The sequence below is a fragment of the Zonotrichia leucophrys genome, chromosome 10 (assembly GCF_028769735.1).
Source record: "Zonotrichia leucophrys gambelii isolate GWCS_2022_RI chromosome 10, RI_Zleu_2.0, whole genome shotgun sequence".
NCBI lineage: Eukaryota > Metazoa > Chordata > Aves > Passeriformes > Passerellidae > Zonotrichia > Zonotrichia leucophrys.
The window spans coordinates 7,323,846-7,341,180 of record NC_088180.1 but is presented as its reverse complement, the minus strand read 5'-3'; the positions used below and the strand labels follow the sequence as shown (position 1 = coordinate 7,341,180).

The 17,335-nt window shown below is 45.7% G+C and overlaps 1 protein-coding gene across 1 annotated transcript in view; it reads right to left on the bottom strand.

Moving 5' to 3' along the window:
* RFX7 (regulatory factor X7) overlaps positions 1-9,251 on the bottom strand; it is a 49,207-nt gene extending 39,956 nt beyond the window's left edge. Inside the window, exon 1 of the mRNA XM_064722452.1 lies at positions 8,890-9,251. Coding sequence (XP_064578522.1) covers positions 8,890-9,038 — 149 coding nt within the window. The 5' untranslated portion in view covers positions 9,039-9,251. The remainder of the gene's footprint in view (positions 1-8,889) is intronic.
* Positions 9,252-17,335: the final 8,084 nt, after the last annotated feature.

The following is a 17,335-nucleotide window of genomic DNA, read 5'->3' as shown; positions in this document are numbered from 1 at the left end:
GAAATCAAATCATAAAGAAAATTGACCACATTTTTATACACCCCTAATGAAAGGAATTTTGTCACACTTTGTCAGAGCTTGGATAAAAAGTTATGTGGCACGGCCTGACTCCCGCAAAAATAGTTCAAAATTATTTTTAGCCTTTTCTTCAGACAGTCCCATCAGAGCAGAAGGAGCTGCAGCTTTCACCAAGGGCTGGCTGGCCTCACAGGTGCCTCACCCACAGCTCCCAGGTTCCACAGAAGCAGCACAAGGAGCACAGGGCAATCGGGACCTTGCAGAAAGCACCGAACCCAGCTGGGAGCGATGGTGCCAGGCACGACGAGCACAGGGTGCTCTCCTGGGCAGGGCCCCTGTGTGCTCTTCCCAGGAAACTGCTGCCCACACACCCTCAGCACACACAACAAGCTGCTGCTGCCAGGGATGTCCAGCCCTGCAGCAGACACCTGAGTTTCAATTTCAGACTGCTTCCAGACACCACATTCACACAGCATCCAGAATCCACCTGCAGAATTCTCCTCCTGATTTAACAAGCACCCAAGTCTCACAGTGCTTTCCTCCACTGAACTAGCAATAAAACTAACATGGTTCTGAAAGAAGGAGCTATCACATTTTTTCAGAGCAGATTAAAAAACAAGCTAAAATTCCATCCATAAAAAATATTAATAAATGTTAAAGCTTTTCAATTGAGAGGCCTTCCAAGAGTTACCACTTGTGGTACTACGTAACTGCCTTTCCAGTCTGTATTTGAATGTAGCAGTGGTTCTGAAGAGGAAGGGAGAAGGCACCCAGGAATATTTCCACTGAAGTCACAAAGACTACTCCAGGTATTTTCAAGCGATTTCTGAACAAGGGCAAGAAGGAGCCAAGGCAAACACAGGAGAACAAACTGCCCATCCTATTGTCCAGCACATTTTTCTTGCACACTAATTTTTGTTTGTCTAAAGGATGCTTGCGTTGATACTTACAAGGTAACCTTGTTCATACTGAGGAAAAGTTCCAACAGTTTGTACTGCTGACCACTTTAAAAACAGTACAATCCACTGCTCTATATGCAAAGCCACAAACTGTAATTTCTACTGTCCAGTGCAATCTTTTTCACCCACAGGTGTCCCAACAACCTTATAATGGCACTTAGGAATTTCTGACTGAGAAATACAGCTGGCCTGCATGCCTGTGAGGCCATCCATCAGAAAGGACAGCCATCCATCATGGACCTTGACATTTAACCACAAACTTCCTCTCGAGGAAGGTACAAATATGCCTCATTTAATAAACAAGCTCTCCCCAGGAACAAGATTTTCTTCCCAAACTTGAAGTACCTGCCAATGGGTAAGAGATAGCACTCCCAGGCAGCTCCAGGGAAAAGCTGAGCGGGACTCATGGCAGTGGAGGAACACAGGTACCCCCCGGACACACGGACACACAGACCCACGTCCTGGCCTGGCGCAGCAGGTGCTGCCCCTACAGCTGCCCACTCACACAGCCATGAGGACAATGCCACTCACCAGGTGCAGGTGCCACCAGCCAGAGCCACCCCATCCCCATCCCCATCCCTGCAGTAACACCCGGCCTCCCCACCCTCTGACAGGTACAGTGCCACCACAGCAACCACAAACAATTTAAAAGAAGCCACAAGGAAAATATTTGGGAAGTTTTGAATATTTTTTTTCACTGTCTTAATGACTAAATGTTCAACACAAAACACTGGGCAGCTTACTGAAAGCCTGTTGATGGCACAGCAGCTGATAACAAGCATCCTACTTGGTGAGAGATAATCCTTTTTCCATTAAATCAAGAAAGCATTAAAATTGAGATAGTGGCTAACTGCATTTAGAACAAAACAAAACAAACCCTCAAAATTCCCAAAGATCTAATGAAACACCACAAAACATCCCACCATTTCCAGAATTTTTAGATTTAGGGGATTCTTCTCACTGGCTTGAAAGCACCAATTTGTGCTGGCCTTTTGCTCAGGCTCTTTCTGGGTGACAGTGCACTCATTGCTTTTTCACCTATTCAATTTACCTTTTGAATCACCCGCTGACAGCTTGGTAACACACAGTCAGTCCAGCATTCTACCTGGACTGCTTCAGAGGGAGAGGAAGCTACCGCCTTGTCCTCGTCACCACAGTTTAAAAATAAAGAGCTCCTTATTTATATATAAGGTTTTGTAATATTAGATATTAGAAAGGCTTAAACCAAAAATCCAAATTTGGATCCTGATCTGAATTTTGCAGCTCTGGCCCTTCTCCAAATACTTCTGTTTGGCAAGCAGCTGAGTAGAGTAACAAGAGAAGGCAACATACATAACTTATGGGATCTGTATAAAAACATTAAGCTCAACCCCTGCTCTCAAAACTACACAAACACACAGAAAAGACTAACAAACCACCCCAAGCTCCAATTGATTAAAAGACTTATCAGTGCTTCAGTATAAGTCTGATCACCCCAACCTGAACAGTACTTGCCATCTCACTCAATTATATGACTTTTTCTGAATAATTTATACACTATCCAGAAACTTTTAGGGGGAGGTTCCAAGTATTCTTTCCAGGTAGAGATTTGGATTCCTACTTGCCAGTGGCATACAGACACATGTAAATAACACAGAACTCTCCTAAATGGCAAACAACCCAGCTACAGAGGCCTGGGAGGACAACCCTGCAATTCTGTGCTTATTAAGGACTCATTAGAACTGCTGCACTGAACCACAATGTCACACCATCTGACTTGCTTCAGTGAAGAAACTCCTGCAGTGGAAAGTAAAATGTTTATGAAACAAGGAATTGCGTATGTTTGATGCTGTGAAGTCAACAATTGCATGCACTCCAATGAATTCCAAATGAACAACAGTAAAACTTATCCAAATCTTTTATTACTTGAATAGTGCTTTCCTCCCATATAGTGTTTTAGATTCTATTGTTTCAAGAAACAAAGACAAACAAAACCCACAAACAAGAGCAAAAAATCCACTCTTCCTAAAAGCAGGTTTATAAAGACCTTTTTTCTGCAAAGCTATTCCCTCCAACTCAGAGCCAGGATATTCAATAAAACCTCAGCTCTGCTCTCCAAAGGTTACATAAAGGTCACCATTCATTTTACTCAGGTTTATTTTCTAACCTTGTAAAAACGCCTGCAGACCAAACTGGCCTCCACACCTGCTGACCTAGAATGTCCCCACAGTGGTGGCCGTGTCCCGTTTTGGGCAGTGCTCCTCCTGCCACGCCGCTGGCAGCGCTGACCGCCCGCTGCTGGCACTGGGGCTTCCCCTCAGCACAGGGATGCACTGCAGCAGGGACAGCAGAGCTCCTGAACCCTGCCCTGGGGAGCACGAATCCTTCTGGGGGCTCCCCCACATTCCCCACACACAGCAATGTGTAGTGACAGATAAAGGGTGCACCTGGCCCTTGTGCAGAGGAGTGGAAGCTCTCTGAACAACCCACACAGGCCATCTCCAGGAGAAGCCAAGGGACAAACGGTGTACAATTTATTTTGCCTAATTCATGAGTTCTGCACCACACCCTGGACTGAAATTTGTTTGCAGTCAGAGAATTCGGCACATGAAGGGATGGGATGGATTGTTTTATGGAAACATCTTTCCTAGGAGTTAGCCCTCACCTCAGAAATGCCCTTTTTTCCTCCACAATAACTACATGGGAACTTATACAGAACCAGGTGGAGTGAAATGAAACAAATTCCACTTTCTGTTCCTATCCATTTGGGGAAGCAGAGTGTGAAGGAGAATGACAAGCTGCTAAATGCTTTGCCCAAGGAGGGATGACCTTCCCTGAAATCACCAGGAACTACTCTAAAATATGGTCCACAGTTCAATTTTTTCCTATGTATTTGACTGTTTATACACCATGTCAGGAAACACATTCAGGACAGGCAAACCTTACCAACACCTGGAATCACTGGAACCAAGAAGCCACGGAAAACTGAGTCAGTGACAAGAAATCTTTGCAGTTTTACACTCCCATCATCTCTCAGCTAAGGGGCTCAAGGTACTTTTTCAAAGCAGGTAAACACACTTCTGATGTTGCATAGATTAAGTGAAGTAAGTGCAGCCTGTACACCTGTCAATGGCAATTATTTGATTTTCCTCACAGAAGTCAGTAATCTGTAACTGAAGAATGATAACCTGTGTTTCCCACCTCCAACAATGAATTAATTAGGATGAAGGAGGGAATGATGGCCACTGCATTTTGGGCTGGGGGCACAGAATAACCACAAGTACTCTGTAATCAGAGGAAATTTGGAGTTCCCCCAGTTTTGACAGGCTACTTAACAAAATAGGTTATGGTAGGGTTTTTTTCTCTTACTTCCTGTCTCCCTCTCCCAAGCTACAAGAACGAGAGAAAATGCAGATGGATTGGCTTACACATTAATCCAACCTGACTCAAGAAATACTTGTTTTAAAAAAATACATACAGACATTTCAACTGCAAAAGAAAACTACCAAAAAGGTATATCCATCTGCATTTGCTAAAAGCCTGAAACACATACCCCCCAAGTTTCCCTCTTCATTGCCAGGCTTTTTATTAAAAATATCAAGTCAATCATTATTAATTTTTATTAAAAATATCAAGTCAATCAATTTTTCTGTTGACTTAACTATACAAATAAGTAGCAATTCCTATTATGAAAAACCTCAATGGCATTTCCCAAGTTGCAGAGCATTTGCTCTGCCAACAGCTAAGTGACGAGCCACGCTTGCTGACAATGCCTAATGAGGAGTGATGGATGCAACTGCAGGAGGGAGCAGGAATGTTTTAAGTCATAAAAAAGAAAGGAGCCTTCCAAATATTAGAACCCATTGGTGTTAATCTGGTTTTCTAACACAATAACAAGAGTCCAAAAGTAACAAGGGCACAATTCACCTCCTACTCCTTCTTCAGCATGAGACAACTGGGCATTAGGACACAATTTCAGCACTGCCCAGACTCACTCATGTGGTTTTCCAATACAACTTGTAGCTAGAAGAGCTATTGGAGGACAAAAATTATGGGTCTGAAACCCACAGCCACGTCCAGGCTGAAATGGCTGCAAATGCAGTGCCTTGTGTTTGCCACTCCACACTGCCTGGTCCTCAGCTTGCTTTACACATGAGACACTGGGGCAGAGAAGGAGAGAAATTATTCTCTCAAGCAGAATTGCTATATTCAAATCCTAACAGATGCCTTTAGGACAAAAAAAGCTGAGATGCAGGCAAGGTGAAAGAAGCCGGGGCCAACCCATGCACAGATGCAAGCACCAGATTACTATTTACAAGGGTAAACAAGTGCTCATTGCAGAACCATCACCAGTTATTTGCAACAGTGAACAAGAAAACAAACCTGTCTGCTCCTTCAGTGTTCACAGCTACCGGATTTTGGATTGTTACAGTGAGCAAAGGGATTAAATTGCCTAAAACTGTTAGTCTTTTTCTTTTATGCCAGCAATGATAGACCCTCAGCTGACACCATCCTCCCTTGGCCATCTCTGCATCTCAATCCTCATGCCACGCTGCTTTTACATCCTTACTTCACTGGCTGTCTTCAGTAAGATATTCCTTGGCAAGTCAACGTGATACTGAGTAGACTCTGTCTTCACCACCATATGTTTGGGTACAGAAACATCATATACAAACAACACACATTTGGTAATACAGTACCCTCACCCAAAGAAATAAGTGAAATCCCATTAGTCTATATGCTCAGACAGCTGACTAGGGAGGTTTTCCCGCCTCGGGCTCCAACGTCTGGACAAAAAGCTATTAATAAATATGAAAGCTTTAACCAATCTAAAGAGAAATAAAAACAGGCAGATTAAGGCCCAGTGTCCAGCGAAGACCAGGGCAATTTACAAACCCGCCCATGCTGACACTAATCAGCCAGGCTGGGCTCCCAAAGACGAGTTCTCTCTGTCTAGACTTCTAATCCGTCAATGGGAAAAGACATCCAGTGTTATTTCTGCCCGCTTCACCCACACCGTAAGAACACATCCAACCGCCTCAGCACCTCACACACTCAGCAGGGAACAAAACCAGACACCACTCTGCTGCATGTGGGGCAGCCAGGACACAAATACACATAGACAGTGATGAGCTCCAATCACTGTAACCACACAGCACTTAATACCTGTCTACGATGTTGTAATGCAAATGAATACTTCCTGATTTGTTTTTAAGCACAGTTAAGTCACTCTTTTATCTTCCCCTCCTCAGCTCAAACTAGCGGTCACCTTATATGCCAAAAAACACCCCAACAAAAAAAGCCCAAACACCAACAGACTGGACACCTAAAAAAGCATATTTTTAAGTCTTCAGTATCTATACTGACCATGCCTGCAAATGTAACCAGCAGGGCTTAAACTATTGTTTCAATTTAAGGGACTCCACATGTACACAATTATTTAATATGTTTTTGTCAAACTACATTTTAATTTAATAAACAGAATAAAATAAGTGCAAGTTGAGATAATTAATAGTTCATTGTCCCACTCGTGGCCTGCATCAGTCTCTATATTTGTCTGTGAAGTGGAGGGACAAGCACAGACTTGTTTGTGATCCTCAAGTCCAGTATTTACGTAGCCGCTATATTTTGCTATACTATTTTCACTGACAATACAATCTGAAGACGGAAACCTTTTAAAAACCCAACCAACCAAACAAAACCTGTAACAAACACAACCAACTAAAAGCCTCCATCCACTATGTACAAACACGTGTAGGAAAAAAGGAGGTGGGGGGAACACAACAGAGAAGAGCACTGAGCTGGATGTGCTAAACCTGCTGGGAAGCAAAGGGGGAACTGAATGCACCAACCTGCCAGCACATGCAACTGCACGGCAAGGGAGAGGGGAGGAAGAGGAGGGAAGGAGAAAAGAGGAAGAAGCTCTCCTGTGCACATTACACCTCATTCTGCTAACAGCAGTGCACTGCCATTTCCACCCCGGCCTTCCACAACCTCTGCTGCTGTTTATCCATCACCAGCACCCACTGAACAGAGAGCAAGCCCCAGTTTGCTGCCAGTTCAGAAGGAGACTTTCCACTGTTTATTGGGGTGCACAACACCCCTGGCAGTGCTCCTCATCCCTGCTGCACCCAAACAACCACCACAGGTCCAGGAAGATGCAAATCCACATTAAACTCCAATCTCAAAGGAAGACTGCTTGATCACAACAGAGAAATGTAAGATTTAAAAACATCAAAAGAAAAGGTTTTCTTATGAAAAATAACCTTATCTTCAAATACTGCATTTCAACAGCACAACCTGCAGGGAATGGATGCTGCCTGAGAGCAGCAGGGAAGTTGAAGCCCGTGCAGAAGCAGGTAGCCAGGAGGAACACTGTGAAGGTGAGGAGCGCCTGGGAAGTACCAGGGGACAGGGCTGCAAGGTGCTGGGAAACCTCTGCCGGCCACAGGAACTTGGCACCAGGCAAGCCACTGACCCCGGGCAAAACGCTTCATTCCTTTGTACCAAACACGGGCTGTGCTATTCACCAAGTTCACCTGAATCAAACAAGAAGCTTTCATTTCAGAAGCTAACATACGTGCTGTTTTTCCTTGAAAATGAAAAGCCACAATAAAAGCAGAGGTTTTACTTAGTAGCCATTTTGTCTTCAACTTGGACATGATACCTCTTAATCTGAATGCAATGTAAACATGCTCTCCGAGGCTCATTTCCAAACAGCACGTTCATGCAAAGGGAAGCAAACACGAAAAGACCATCACTAAATACCATAATAAATTAGGAGGGTGTGAAGATTTTATGATCCAAAAAGACAGAAAATTCTGCAGATCATATTCCTTCTCTAGGTCACATTGCAGAAGACCAAAACAAAAGGTAGCATGTGTGGATGAAGAGGAATGAACTATTATTTACTGTTTAAATAAATTTAAAAAAAATAACCACCATCCTAATAATAAAAGCTATTTCAGTATACCATACAATAAAAAAATCTGAAGGCAAAATTATATTTAGATGCTCTTTATTTTCTAGAGACATCCATTCAAACCACACAATCTAACTGTAATATGACGTAATATGCAAGCTTGATCAGTATGTGTTTATTGGGATGAGTGTATGTATAAAATACACATGGTGTGTGCGTGTATATAAGGGAAAACATTACATGAGTAACCTGTATTTACAACTCCCAACTTTCAGTACTCTTTACCAGTGTCCTCAGCCAAAAGCAGCTTTTAAAAACGTACATAAAATACAAATGCTGCAGGTGACAGCCTCTTGCAGATACTAAAAAAAAATACAAAAACAAAAAATAAGAACAACAAAGTGTTCTATTTGCACCAACCTAAACTAGGTTCACCTCGTTCCCCCAATAGACATTAAAATAAAATCCTCAAATAAAATGCTGGTTTACTTAGAAATTGAATTTTTAGGGGAAAAAATCAACAAAAAATAACCTGAATTCCTATGCAGAAACTTGAAAATCATCTTAAGCTCCAGCCACAACTACATCTGAGCTGCCTGAGTGGGACCTCAGAAGAGCAGAGGTTTACGGGAGGCTGGACAATCGCACCCTTCGTGCCCAGCTCCGCATCCCCCGCTGCACCAGCGCCGTGCTGGGCGCTCATGTGCGCGCTACGAGCACGGCCGGAGCGCCGCGGGCCGCGCAAGATGCGCGGGGCTGCAGCAGCGCCTGCGGCAGGTGACCCGAGCCCACCGCCCACCGCAGCCGGGCAGCGCCGCCGCCCGCCCGCACACGGGGCTGGTCCTGCCCGTGCGGCACCGGCACCGGCCGCGGGCACGGCCCGCCCGCGACCCCCGCCCGCCAACACGCGTGTGCTCCGCGCTGCCCGCACAAAGGGGCCGCGCCCCCCCCCGCGCCCGCGCAGCCCCCCAGCCCTTCCCCCGCTGCCCCGGCCCGGGGCCCGGCCCTTACCAGATGGAGCTGCGGATCTTGTGCTGCAGCGCGCTGGCCTCGCCGCCCTGCAGCCCCGGCACCAGGGCCGGCAGGGCCCCGCCGGGCGCGGGGGTGCCGGCGAGCCGCCGCGGCGGCTGCCCCCCCTCCGGCTGCTGCTCCTCGGCCATGGGACGCGAGCGGCGCTGGCCGCACTAGGCCTCTGCCGCAGCGCTCGAGTGAGTCGCCTTCCCCCGCTGCCCGGGGGACATCACGGGCGGAACCCGTCCCGCCGCTACGCCGCAGGATGGCGAGCCCGGCCCGCGGCTCGGCGCATGGCGCCCGGCCCCCGCCGCCCCCGCGCAGGGTCGCTCCGCGCTCCCCCGCCCCGCAGCAGCACCTGGCCCAGCCCGGCCCGCCCCGCGCCGCGCCGCTCCTCGCCCCGCGGCCGCCGTGCCCGCCCGGCCGCCGAGTGCGCAGGCTCAGCGTGCCCGACACACGGGCCGCCCCGCGCCGCCGCCGCCGCCGGGGAGGGGGCCGGGGCCGCGACTGGGGCCGGGGGCGGCGAGCGCTGCCCGAGCGGGGGGGCGGCCCCTCCGTCAGCCGCGGGACCCCCGGCGCGGTGGGGCGGGGGCGGGGTGCGCCCGGAGCGGCCCGGCGGCGCCAGTAACACGTGTGTGAGTGCGTGCGTGTGTGTCCCCGTGTGTCACGGCGCACACACCGTGCGGCACACGCTGCTGCCCCGCTGGCCGGGCGCGCCGCAGACACGTGAAGGCGCTGCGGCGGCAGCAGCATTACATCAGCTGCGGCACCGCGGCCGGGTGCGCCCCGCAGCCCCCGCGCCCGGCCCGCCCTCCGCCGCGGCTCGTAACAAAATAACAAGTGCCGCCGTGCTCACATGGCGCTCAGGAAGCCAGACACCGGCACGGGCGGCGCTAGGCCGGGCCACTGCTCGCCCTCAGGCTTCCTGTGCGTGTCCCCCAGACATAAACGGGGCCGGGCTGCCATTAGTCCCAGCGGCCTTTACCCACAACCTTTCTGCGAAAACATTTTCCCAAAATTTAAATTGAGCAGCTACCACAACTGCTTTCTCTGAGCTTCAGGCACAAGCCATATTTCTGCTCCTATGGGTCATGGCTTTTAATGAAAAAAGCCAGAGGAAATGCACAGCCTGGGATAGTGGACAGGTAAATACCTAAATTTAAGGACGATGATACAAGGTGACCATTATTAAAGTCGTTATTAGGAGTTGGACTCGGTGACCCATGTGGGTCCCTTCCAACTCTGGATGTTCCATGGTTATTGTTTCTCTTCCCTCGAGGGTTAAGGTAACAAAGCCTGCTCAAGCTGCCCCCCTGTTACCCCTCTTTTCCCAGCCACTCCAGCTCTGGTCTGTTCCCACTGGAATTCACAACTGGCACACCCAGCCCACTTGGCAGGGGCATGGGCATGCAGGTACCCTCTCTGACACAAGGATGCACTGACTCCCTAGCTTGTGCTGATCACAGAAAATGTGGGCTTAAAGGTGACTAATAATATAAATATACACATGGAGACACAGCATTGCTAAATTTAGGAGATGAGCATTTTGTCATCTACTGAAGCAAAGGCCTTTCAAAAATAAATATTTGCTTACGTCTCCACTGCTCCAAAATCAGAACATTAATGGCTATGACAATGATGGTGATCTTCCCCTTAAAAAACCTTTCATCAGAATCAAAAAACCTAAGCTTTCTTGTTTCTGCCTCTAACTAAAAATGTTTTTAATTATAATTGTACATTTCTGAAGGTCATTTAAAAATAAGGAAAAAAGAGTAAATTTTAAATCAGAAGTAAACAGAAAAGTAATCAGTTTTAAATCCTAACTGCTACGCTTTTTGTAAGACAACTACATCAGTATGCAGGTAAACTGGCACAGGAAGACAAGGGTGATGTCCTTGGTGATATTTTTTAGTTTTGTGGCAATTTCCACTTAATAGCAACTGTATCAATGCATCCAGGGTTGCTTCTGTTGAGATCTTTTGTTGGACTCAGCCACATCTGCCTGATCAGAATTTAACCCACAGGGATCCAAGCCACAAAATCATTCTGGCCAACACCAATATACTGTCCCAGATTGAAAATGATGGCCCTACACCTCAGAATAGGGTACAAAAGATGTGCATCATGTTTGCAGGAGCACAGACCATTACGATAAATTGTAAAAAATACACATCAGTATTAGACAGTGTTGCCTTCAGTCTAAGCCAGCAGCTGAAAGACAACTTTATTATTTACTTCCTCATTCATTTAGGTCCCAGACATGTCCTTTTAATCATGTTTATTTACAGCTGTATGGGCATCATGTGACCCCCCCCCAAAAAAAAAGTCACTTCTCTTATGCAAAATCTGCAATACCATGCCAGGCTGGCACCCAAAGGCAACCAGCAGTGCCACCCTGAAATTACACCAGGTGTTTTAGGGCAGAATGGGATTAAACTGGCACAGAGATTAAACAAGTGAGCCAGACTCCCAGGTTGCATCTTGGTGGTCAAAATGGTCCATGGGCTTCCCATGCTATGTTTATGCTCCCATATCTCACTATCAATCAATTGTTCTAGAGAAAATACTTCCTTTTTTTTCTGTGCCTTTGGTGTGAAGCCTTCCAAGTACTAGCCTGTTATTATTGCTGGGTTTGAGCATCAGGCCCAAAACAAGATTCTACAAAAGCCCAAACTGAGATCCAGGGTCCTGTTTTGTGTAAAGAAGAGATTTCCTTCTCAGGCCTAGCAGTAAATTAAAAATTAACATTTTTTCACAATGGGACTGTGCTGTGTATAAGTACAGAAGAGAAGCTCACTCCCTGCTCTCCACAAGCCTTTTCCTGTCAGGAGTAATTCCCCTGGTGCTGTCCTGGCGTTGGCACAGGTCTGTCACATGCCTGTTTCCACACCGAGCAGGGAAGTCCTGCCCTTTACACACTCACAGGTTCATAAATGGGGGCCATTTCAGCTGCCTCCCACACAACCAGCTGAATTTGCCTCATGTTTCCTACAGGCTCATGCACCTGTGCAAAATGGGCAAAGATGGTGGCGGCTCATACACACTTTATGTGGCCAAGTGTAACTGCAGCAAAGAACAAACAGATCCAGAATTACTGGGTCGCCAAAGAGCTCGTGCTGACATAATTAACTTGAAGATGCTGAAGGAATTATTTAACTGCTAGGAGATGAACAGCTATGAGATGGTCTGACTGGACATCTCCAGGGATTATCCACCAAGGACCACTACAACCATCTGCTGGAGTTCTTGTACCTAATGGTTCTGAGAACCATAATTTGATGCAGACTGGTCAGCACTGTATAAGAAACACACCAAAAGTAATACATATGAGTTAATTTTAAGTCCCCTTACTGTAAAGAAAGATGTGTGAAAGTTTAAGCATGTCAGAAACCAGACTAGTGTTGGCAGGACCTGTTCTTCCCCGTTTTCCAAACATCTGCCCTTGTGGGAGAGCACAGGAGCTGAACTGTGAGTGGGTGAGGGCTTCCTCTCTCCTGCAGGCAGAGTTCACTTGTCTAGAAAACTGATGTTGCTGCTGTACTGGTGCTAAAATTCATGTCTTTTCTAACTCAAGGGCACTGCCAGTCTCCTGTGCTGGACAGACATATTCATCTGAGAATGATCTTCAAAAGAGAAGATCATCTCGGGAGAAAGAGCTGACTGTCTGCTGGAGGATGATCTCCACTGTGCTGTCCTGACACAGGTAGGAGCCAACTCCATTTTGCCAGGTTAATTCCAAAAGCTCTGTTTATTTTCCCTCCATTTCTGGAACTTCAGATTCCCTCTCTGTGGGGAAAAGTTGTGCTTAAGTACTGTCCAACCTATTTTCCAGGATTTTCTCTGCTGTAGTTCAGTGTGGTTTTGTTTTGTTTTTTTTTTTTTTCCATAATGGATTGTGTCTGACAGTTAGGGAATACAGTGTCTCTCACTTCCAGGGAGGAATGCCTCGCTGCCCTTTCTCCAGCTCACAGCCAGCAGCAAGGGGAAGGCGCTTTTCCCGCTCTCCTGTCCGTAGAGAGGGATCTGCCACCTCTTGTCTAGCACAGGGCCAGAGACCTGCACGCTCAGAGGGACTAGCCAGATAAATTATGAAATCTCACTATCTTTATCCTCAAGACAAACATGAAGCACATTCTCTGAGGATAATTGACTTTAAAGGTTTGCTAAAAAAGACACTTCCCAAAAGCTTTAAACGCCAGTTCAGTGAACTCCATTTTGATGCCTTTTTGCAACTCTCCTTCCCCAGGGATGCCTGTGTATCCTGAGCTATGCCCAAGACATTTTGCTCTGGTTCTGTTTATTTTCTTATCTCCATTCATGTGTAGTATCTGTAAAATCAGAGTGCAATAACTAGTAATTCACCTAACAAATTTTAATGAAAATTTCAGCTTTTATTGTTTCAATTATTAAAGGAAAAATACAAGAAAAAAACAAGAAAAAAAAGAAAAAGACAATTTTAAAAAAAGGCAAGAAAAAAAAAAGCTAGTCAGCCCAGCTTCAGATTCACATCATCCCAGCTGACAGAAGAAAATGGTCTGTGTTCAAATCAGGCAGTGAAAAGGGAGCTACTTTAATTACAATGAAAGCCTGCTTGACCAGAAATTTTCTAAGCTTTGCTGGGTCTTGCAGCATCTGTTCAGAGTGGGAGTAAGCTTTGTGTGGTGCACAGTATGGCCACTTGGCAAATAACAGGAAATGTTAAAAACGTGCTGGGGAAGTCTGAGGTAGGTCCCATGATCATGAGTCCTTCTCTAGCAAAGGAAGAGCATTAACCACCCCTCTGCCTAGTGATGGAAACGGGCTTCAGACCTCTGCATGGCACCTTTGGGAGCTAATGAACAGGATGTGAGCCCTTCCTCTGTGTGAATGTGGACAATCATGAGGTGCAAGACAGCAAGGCGCAGGCTCCCAGCCTGGCTATGGCTCACCAGGGCTGCTCAGAGGAGGATGTGGCATTCTGCATCTTGGGTAAGACAAAGATCACTTGCATACCATAAGTGATGATAACCAGATGAAAATCCCAAGGTCTATCCATGTCCTTTGATGATACAGATACTTTGAAACTTCATTTCTGTAGATTGTCTTCTCTGTACAGTGCAATAAATCTTTGTCTCAGTGTAATGTCAAATGGGCTCAGCTGCTGAGCTGTTAAAAATGGAGTGTGGTGTTCCTAGATACTGCATTCTTGACTTCAAATTGGAAGAAGTCAATAAGGTAGAAAAAGTCAGCAACTCCTATAGCCTAAGAAAACTACATAGAAGAGGACAGTGGATCGTGAAAGTGGTGATTCAGACTGTCCTGTACAAGACTGATAAGTAGGAAGGAAGGGCTCTCACTGAAAGAAATACCAAAGTTTGGTACTTGGCTGAATGAGGTTTTAAACCATTTTTGGGATTGTTGATTGTGGATGTTCTGCAGGTAGAAGCTCAGGGAAAATTTGTTTTAGTCAGATCCCTATGCAGATGCCTGATCTTGTCAGTTGTCTCTTATACTGAGACTCAGTTTTGGGGAGATTCTGAGTGAATAATGGCCAAGGAGGGAGAAACATATGCAAGTGACATGTAACAAAGCAATCAACACATGAGTCTTCCTGGGATTTCTTTCCTTTTGAGAAGGAAACTGGAAAGGCACAAGCATTCAAAATCCAACACTGCCTACCTGCAGATTGGCTGGAGTGCAAGGAAGGGATCAGCTGCAGTTCACAGGGGCCTTGCCACCTGCACAAAATCATCACCCAAATTAGCCTGACACAAAATGCAGTGGTTCTAGGTATCTGATAGCAGGGAATGGGAGAGCACCGAATCCCCAAACACAGAGCCATATGGCATGGGAACTGGGAATTTTAGCTACATTGGTTCAAGATCCGAATCCCCAGATAAACTATGGATGTCCTTAATCTTACTGATGCCTGAAGGATTTCTGGAAGATTTCCAAGTCATACAGCCTCCTGAGAAATTTGTTTGCATTTTCTCCTGTACGCAAATTGCCAAGGCAGCAATCCAGTGATACTCAAGTGCTTGCTATTATGGCATTGCCCTTTGATTCCCCATCTTGAGAGCAGGCAGCATCTTGAAAGATCAAACCCAGCCTGAGGACATATTAAGGATATTTGTTCTGAGAGAAGTTGCCCCCCTAGAAATGGGAGAAAGGAAAATGCTCCCTGCACATGGTGACTGTAGAGCGGACAGGTAAACCCTCACCACAGTAAAGCCTCCATTTGGACCTTCTTCTTTCAAGTCTCTTCTTGACAAGGCAGAGGAGTGTCCTGTCAAAGATCAAAGCAATCACATCTCCTCAGTATTGGTTTATGCCCATCTGGTCTTAACACTTCAGTTCCTCTTGGTCAAAACTCCAGCTCTTCCCCTGCTCACGTTCTGTGTGACAGCTCCACCACTTCTGAGTACCATTTCAGGACCCTCTTTTCCACAAAGTCTTTTGCCCCAGGGGCTGCTTCATGGACTCTTCCCAAGCTCTGTGTCAGCAGAGCCTGCTCTCCAGCCTGGGTGGCTGCTGAAGGCAGCAGTGCCTCGCCTGGGAGCGCTGCTATCAGTGCCTCGTCAGGACGCAGCAGGAAGCGTCTGGCCTCCGCTCCACGACCATCTGCTAAAACCAGGCCTCCTCTGGCGGCCGTCCAACACAAAGTAAACAGAGTTTCACAGCCAGATTTCAAACAGCAAAATAACTGAGAAATATGGCTCACTGCTTCTGGTTTTCGAATTCAAAACACTGAAGTTCCTAGAAGCAAAAATCCTTGATGGATCTTAAGATTTCTTGGTTGCCAAATGGATCCATTGCAACTAACACTGGAGAAAGTGCAGTGATGTAGCAATTCTAGTTAGTTACACCTAATTAGTTCAATGTATGCATTTGGTAATTTTTAAGATGGTTTCTTTTTCAAGATCAGTGATGCAGAAAAATAGATTTGTTAAACTGCAGATTTCAGCTTGCAATATTTGTTTGTATGGGTATGGGTAACAGTAGAGAAGAATTCTGAATCTTGCTACTGTACAATATTTTTCATGGTATAGGAGACAGAGAAGGACTCAATGAAGTGTGAAAGATTTTTTAAAAGAACAGATTGCCATGTCTTTTAAAATAGGTCAAGTTTTTGGCCTACTTTCCTTTAAAGTATCCCTTAAAGCAATGGGGTTGGAATATCCATGATAGTGCCATTGCTTTTTTGTTTTTAGCCATGTCTATGTGTGGCTCTAGTTGTAAGGCAGAAATGTTCCAGTGTAAAACTACAAGGGCAGACAAAGACCACGTGTCTCCAGGAGCATTTGTGAATAAGTTACACTGAACAATAAAATTTAGCAGTGGCTGCATTTCATCCTTATGTGTAATGTTATTCTGAAACATGCGACTGAGAAAAAGAAAACTATTAAATAAGGTCACGGCCAATGAAGACAAAACCTGCAGACACAAACCTGTCAAACCTAATTTATTAATTCTCCAAATTTCAGGAGGGTTTGCACTGTTGTTTTTTTTCCATCTTTAAATTAATTAAATCAGTTGATTAACTTGATTTAAGTAGAAAGGAGAACTAGAATAATGACAGGTAGACTGAAGATACACAAGATAGCACTTGTAAGAACAAACCAAGGCCACCTATGTTGAATGGAGAAAAAATACAAGTCAGCTGTCAAAACAAAAAGAATCTGTATGTGTACATTTAAATTTTGAAAACGGATGTTCAAGATATTTAAAGAGGGAGGAAATTCTGCATGCAATATTAATTAATATGGAATAAATACCATCTGTCTTCTTTGTACAGAGCAGTCTGGTGCATATTTTTATGGCTGCATCTTTGCTCTAAGAACATAACAGGTACAATACACATGTATTTATTATGTTACATAGATGTAATTAGTCTGCATAATACACATACCAGGAATTGCAGTTGGCCTTAGTGCAGCTATATGGAGTGAGGCAGGACATGAGGAGGATTTCCTCCACCACAGAGGCCTGGAAAAAGGCCAGGTACAAATCAAGAATGGTCGTGTTGGGAGACTACAAGGACAGGACTTGCTACTTTAACTGCTCTGCCCTGAGGCTGAGGTGGGTGCTCAGCACATCCCTACTGAGATGCAGGTTCTTCTCCCCATGAAGCTGATCCAGAAGGGATAGTGCCCTTCATGCACAGCCTGTACCAGGATGTACCTTGTTGTGGTGAAACTGCATTGACCTATTGCACAGCCAATAATAAACATCAGTTGGCTTACAGTGTTGTACAGTAATAAACACACTGAAGAGCTTGTCAGTGCACACTTTGGGAAAGAAGTACTGTCTGGAACAACAGGGCCTGTGCACACACTTGGAATACAAATTTTTTGCAGGCTGTATACTTCATTATGAAAACTGTTTGTGATTCCAGTTAAGCTGTGAGTGAAGGCAATGCAAAGCCCTGTCTGGTATTCATCTCGTTATAGTGTGGAAAGACAAATCA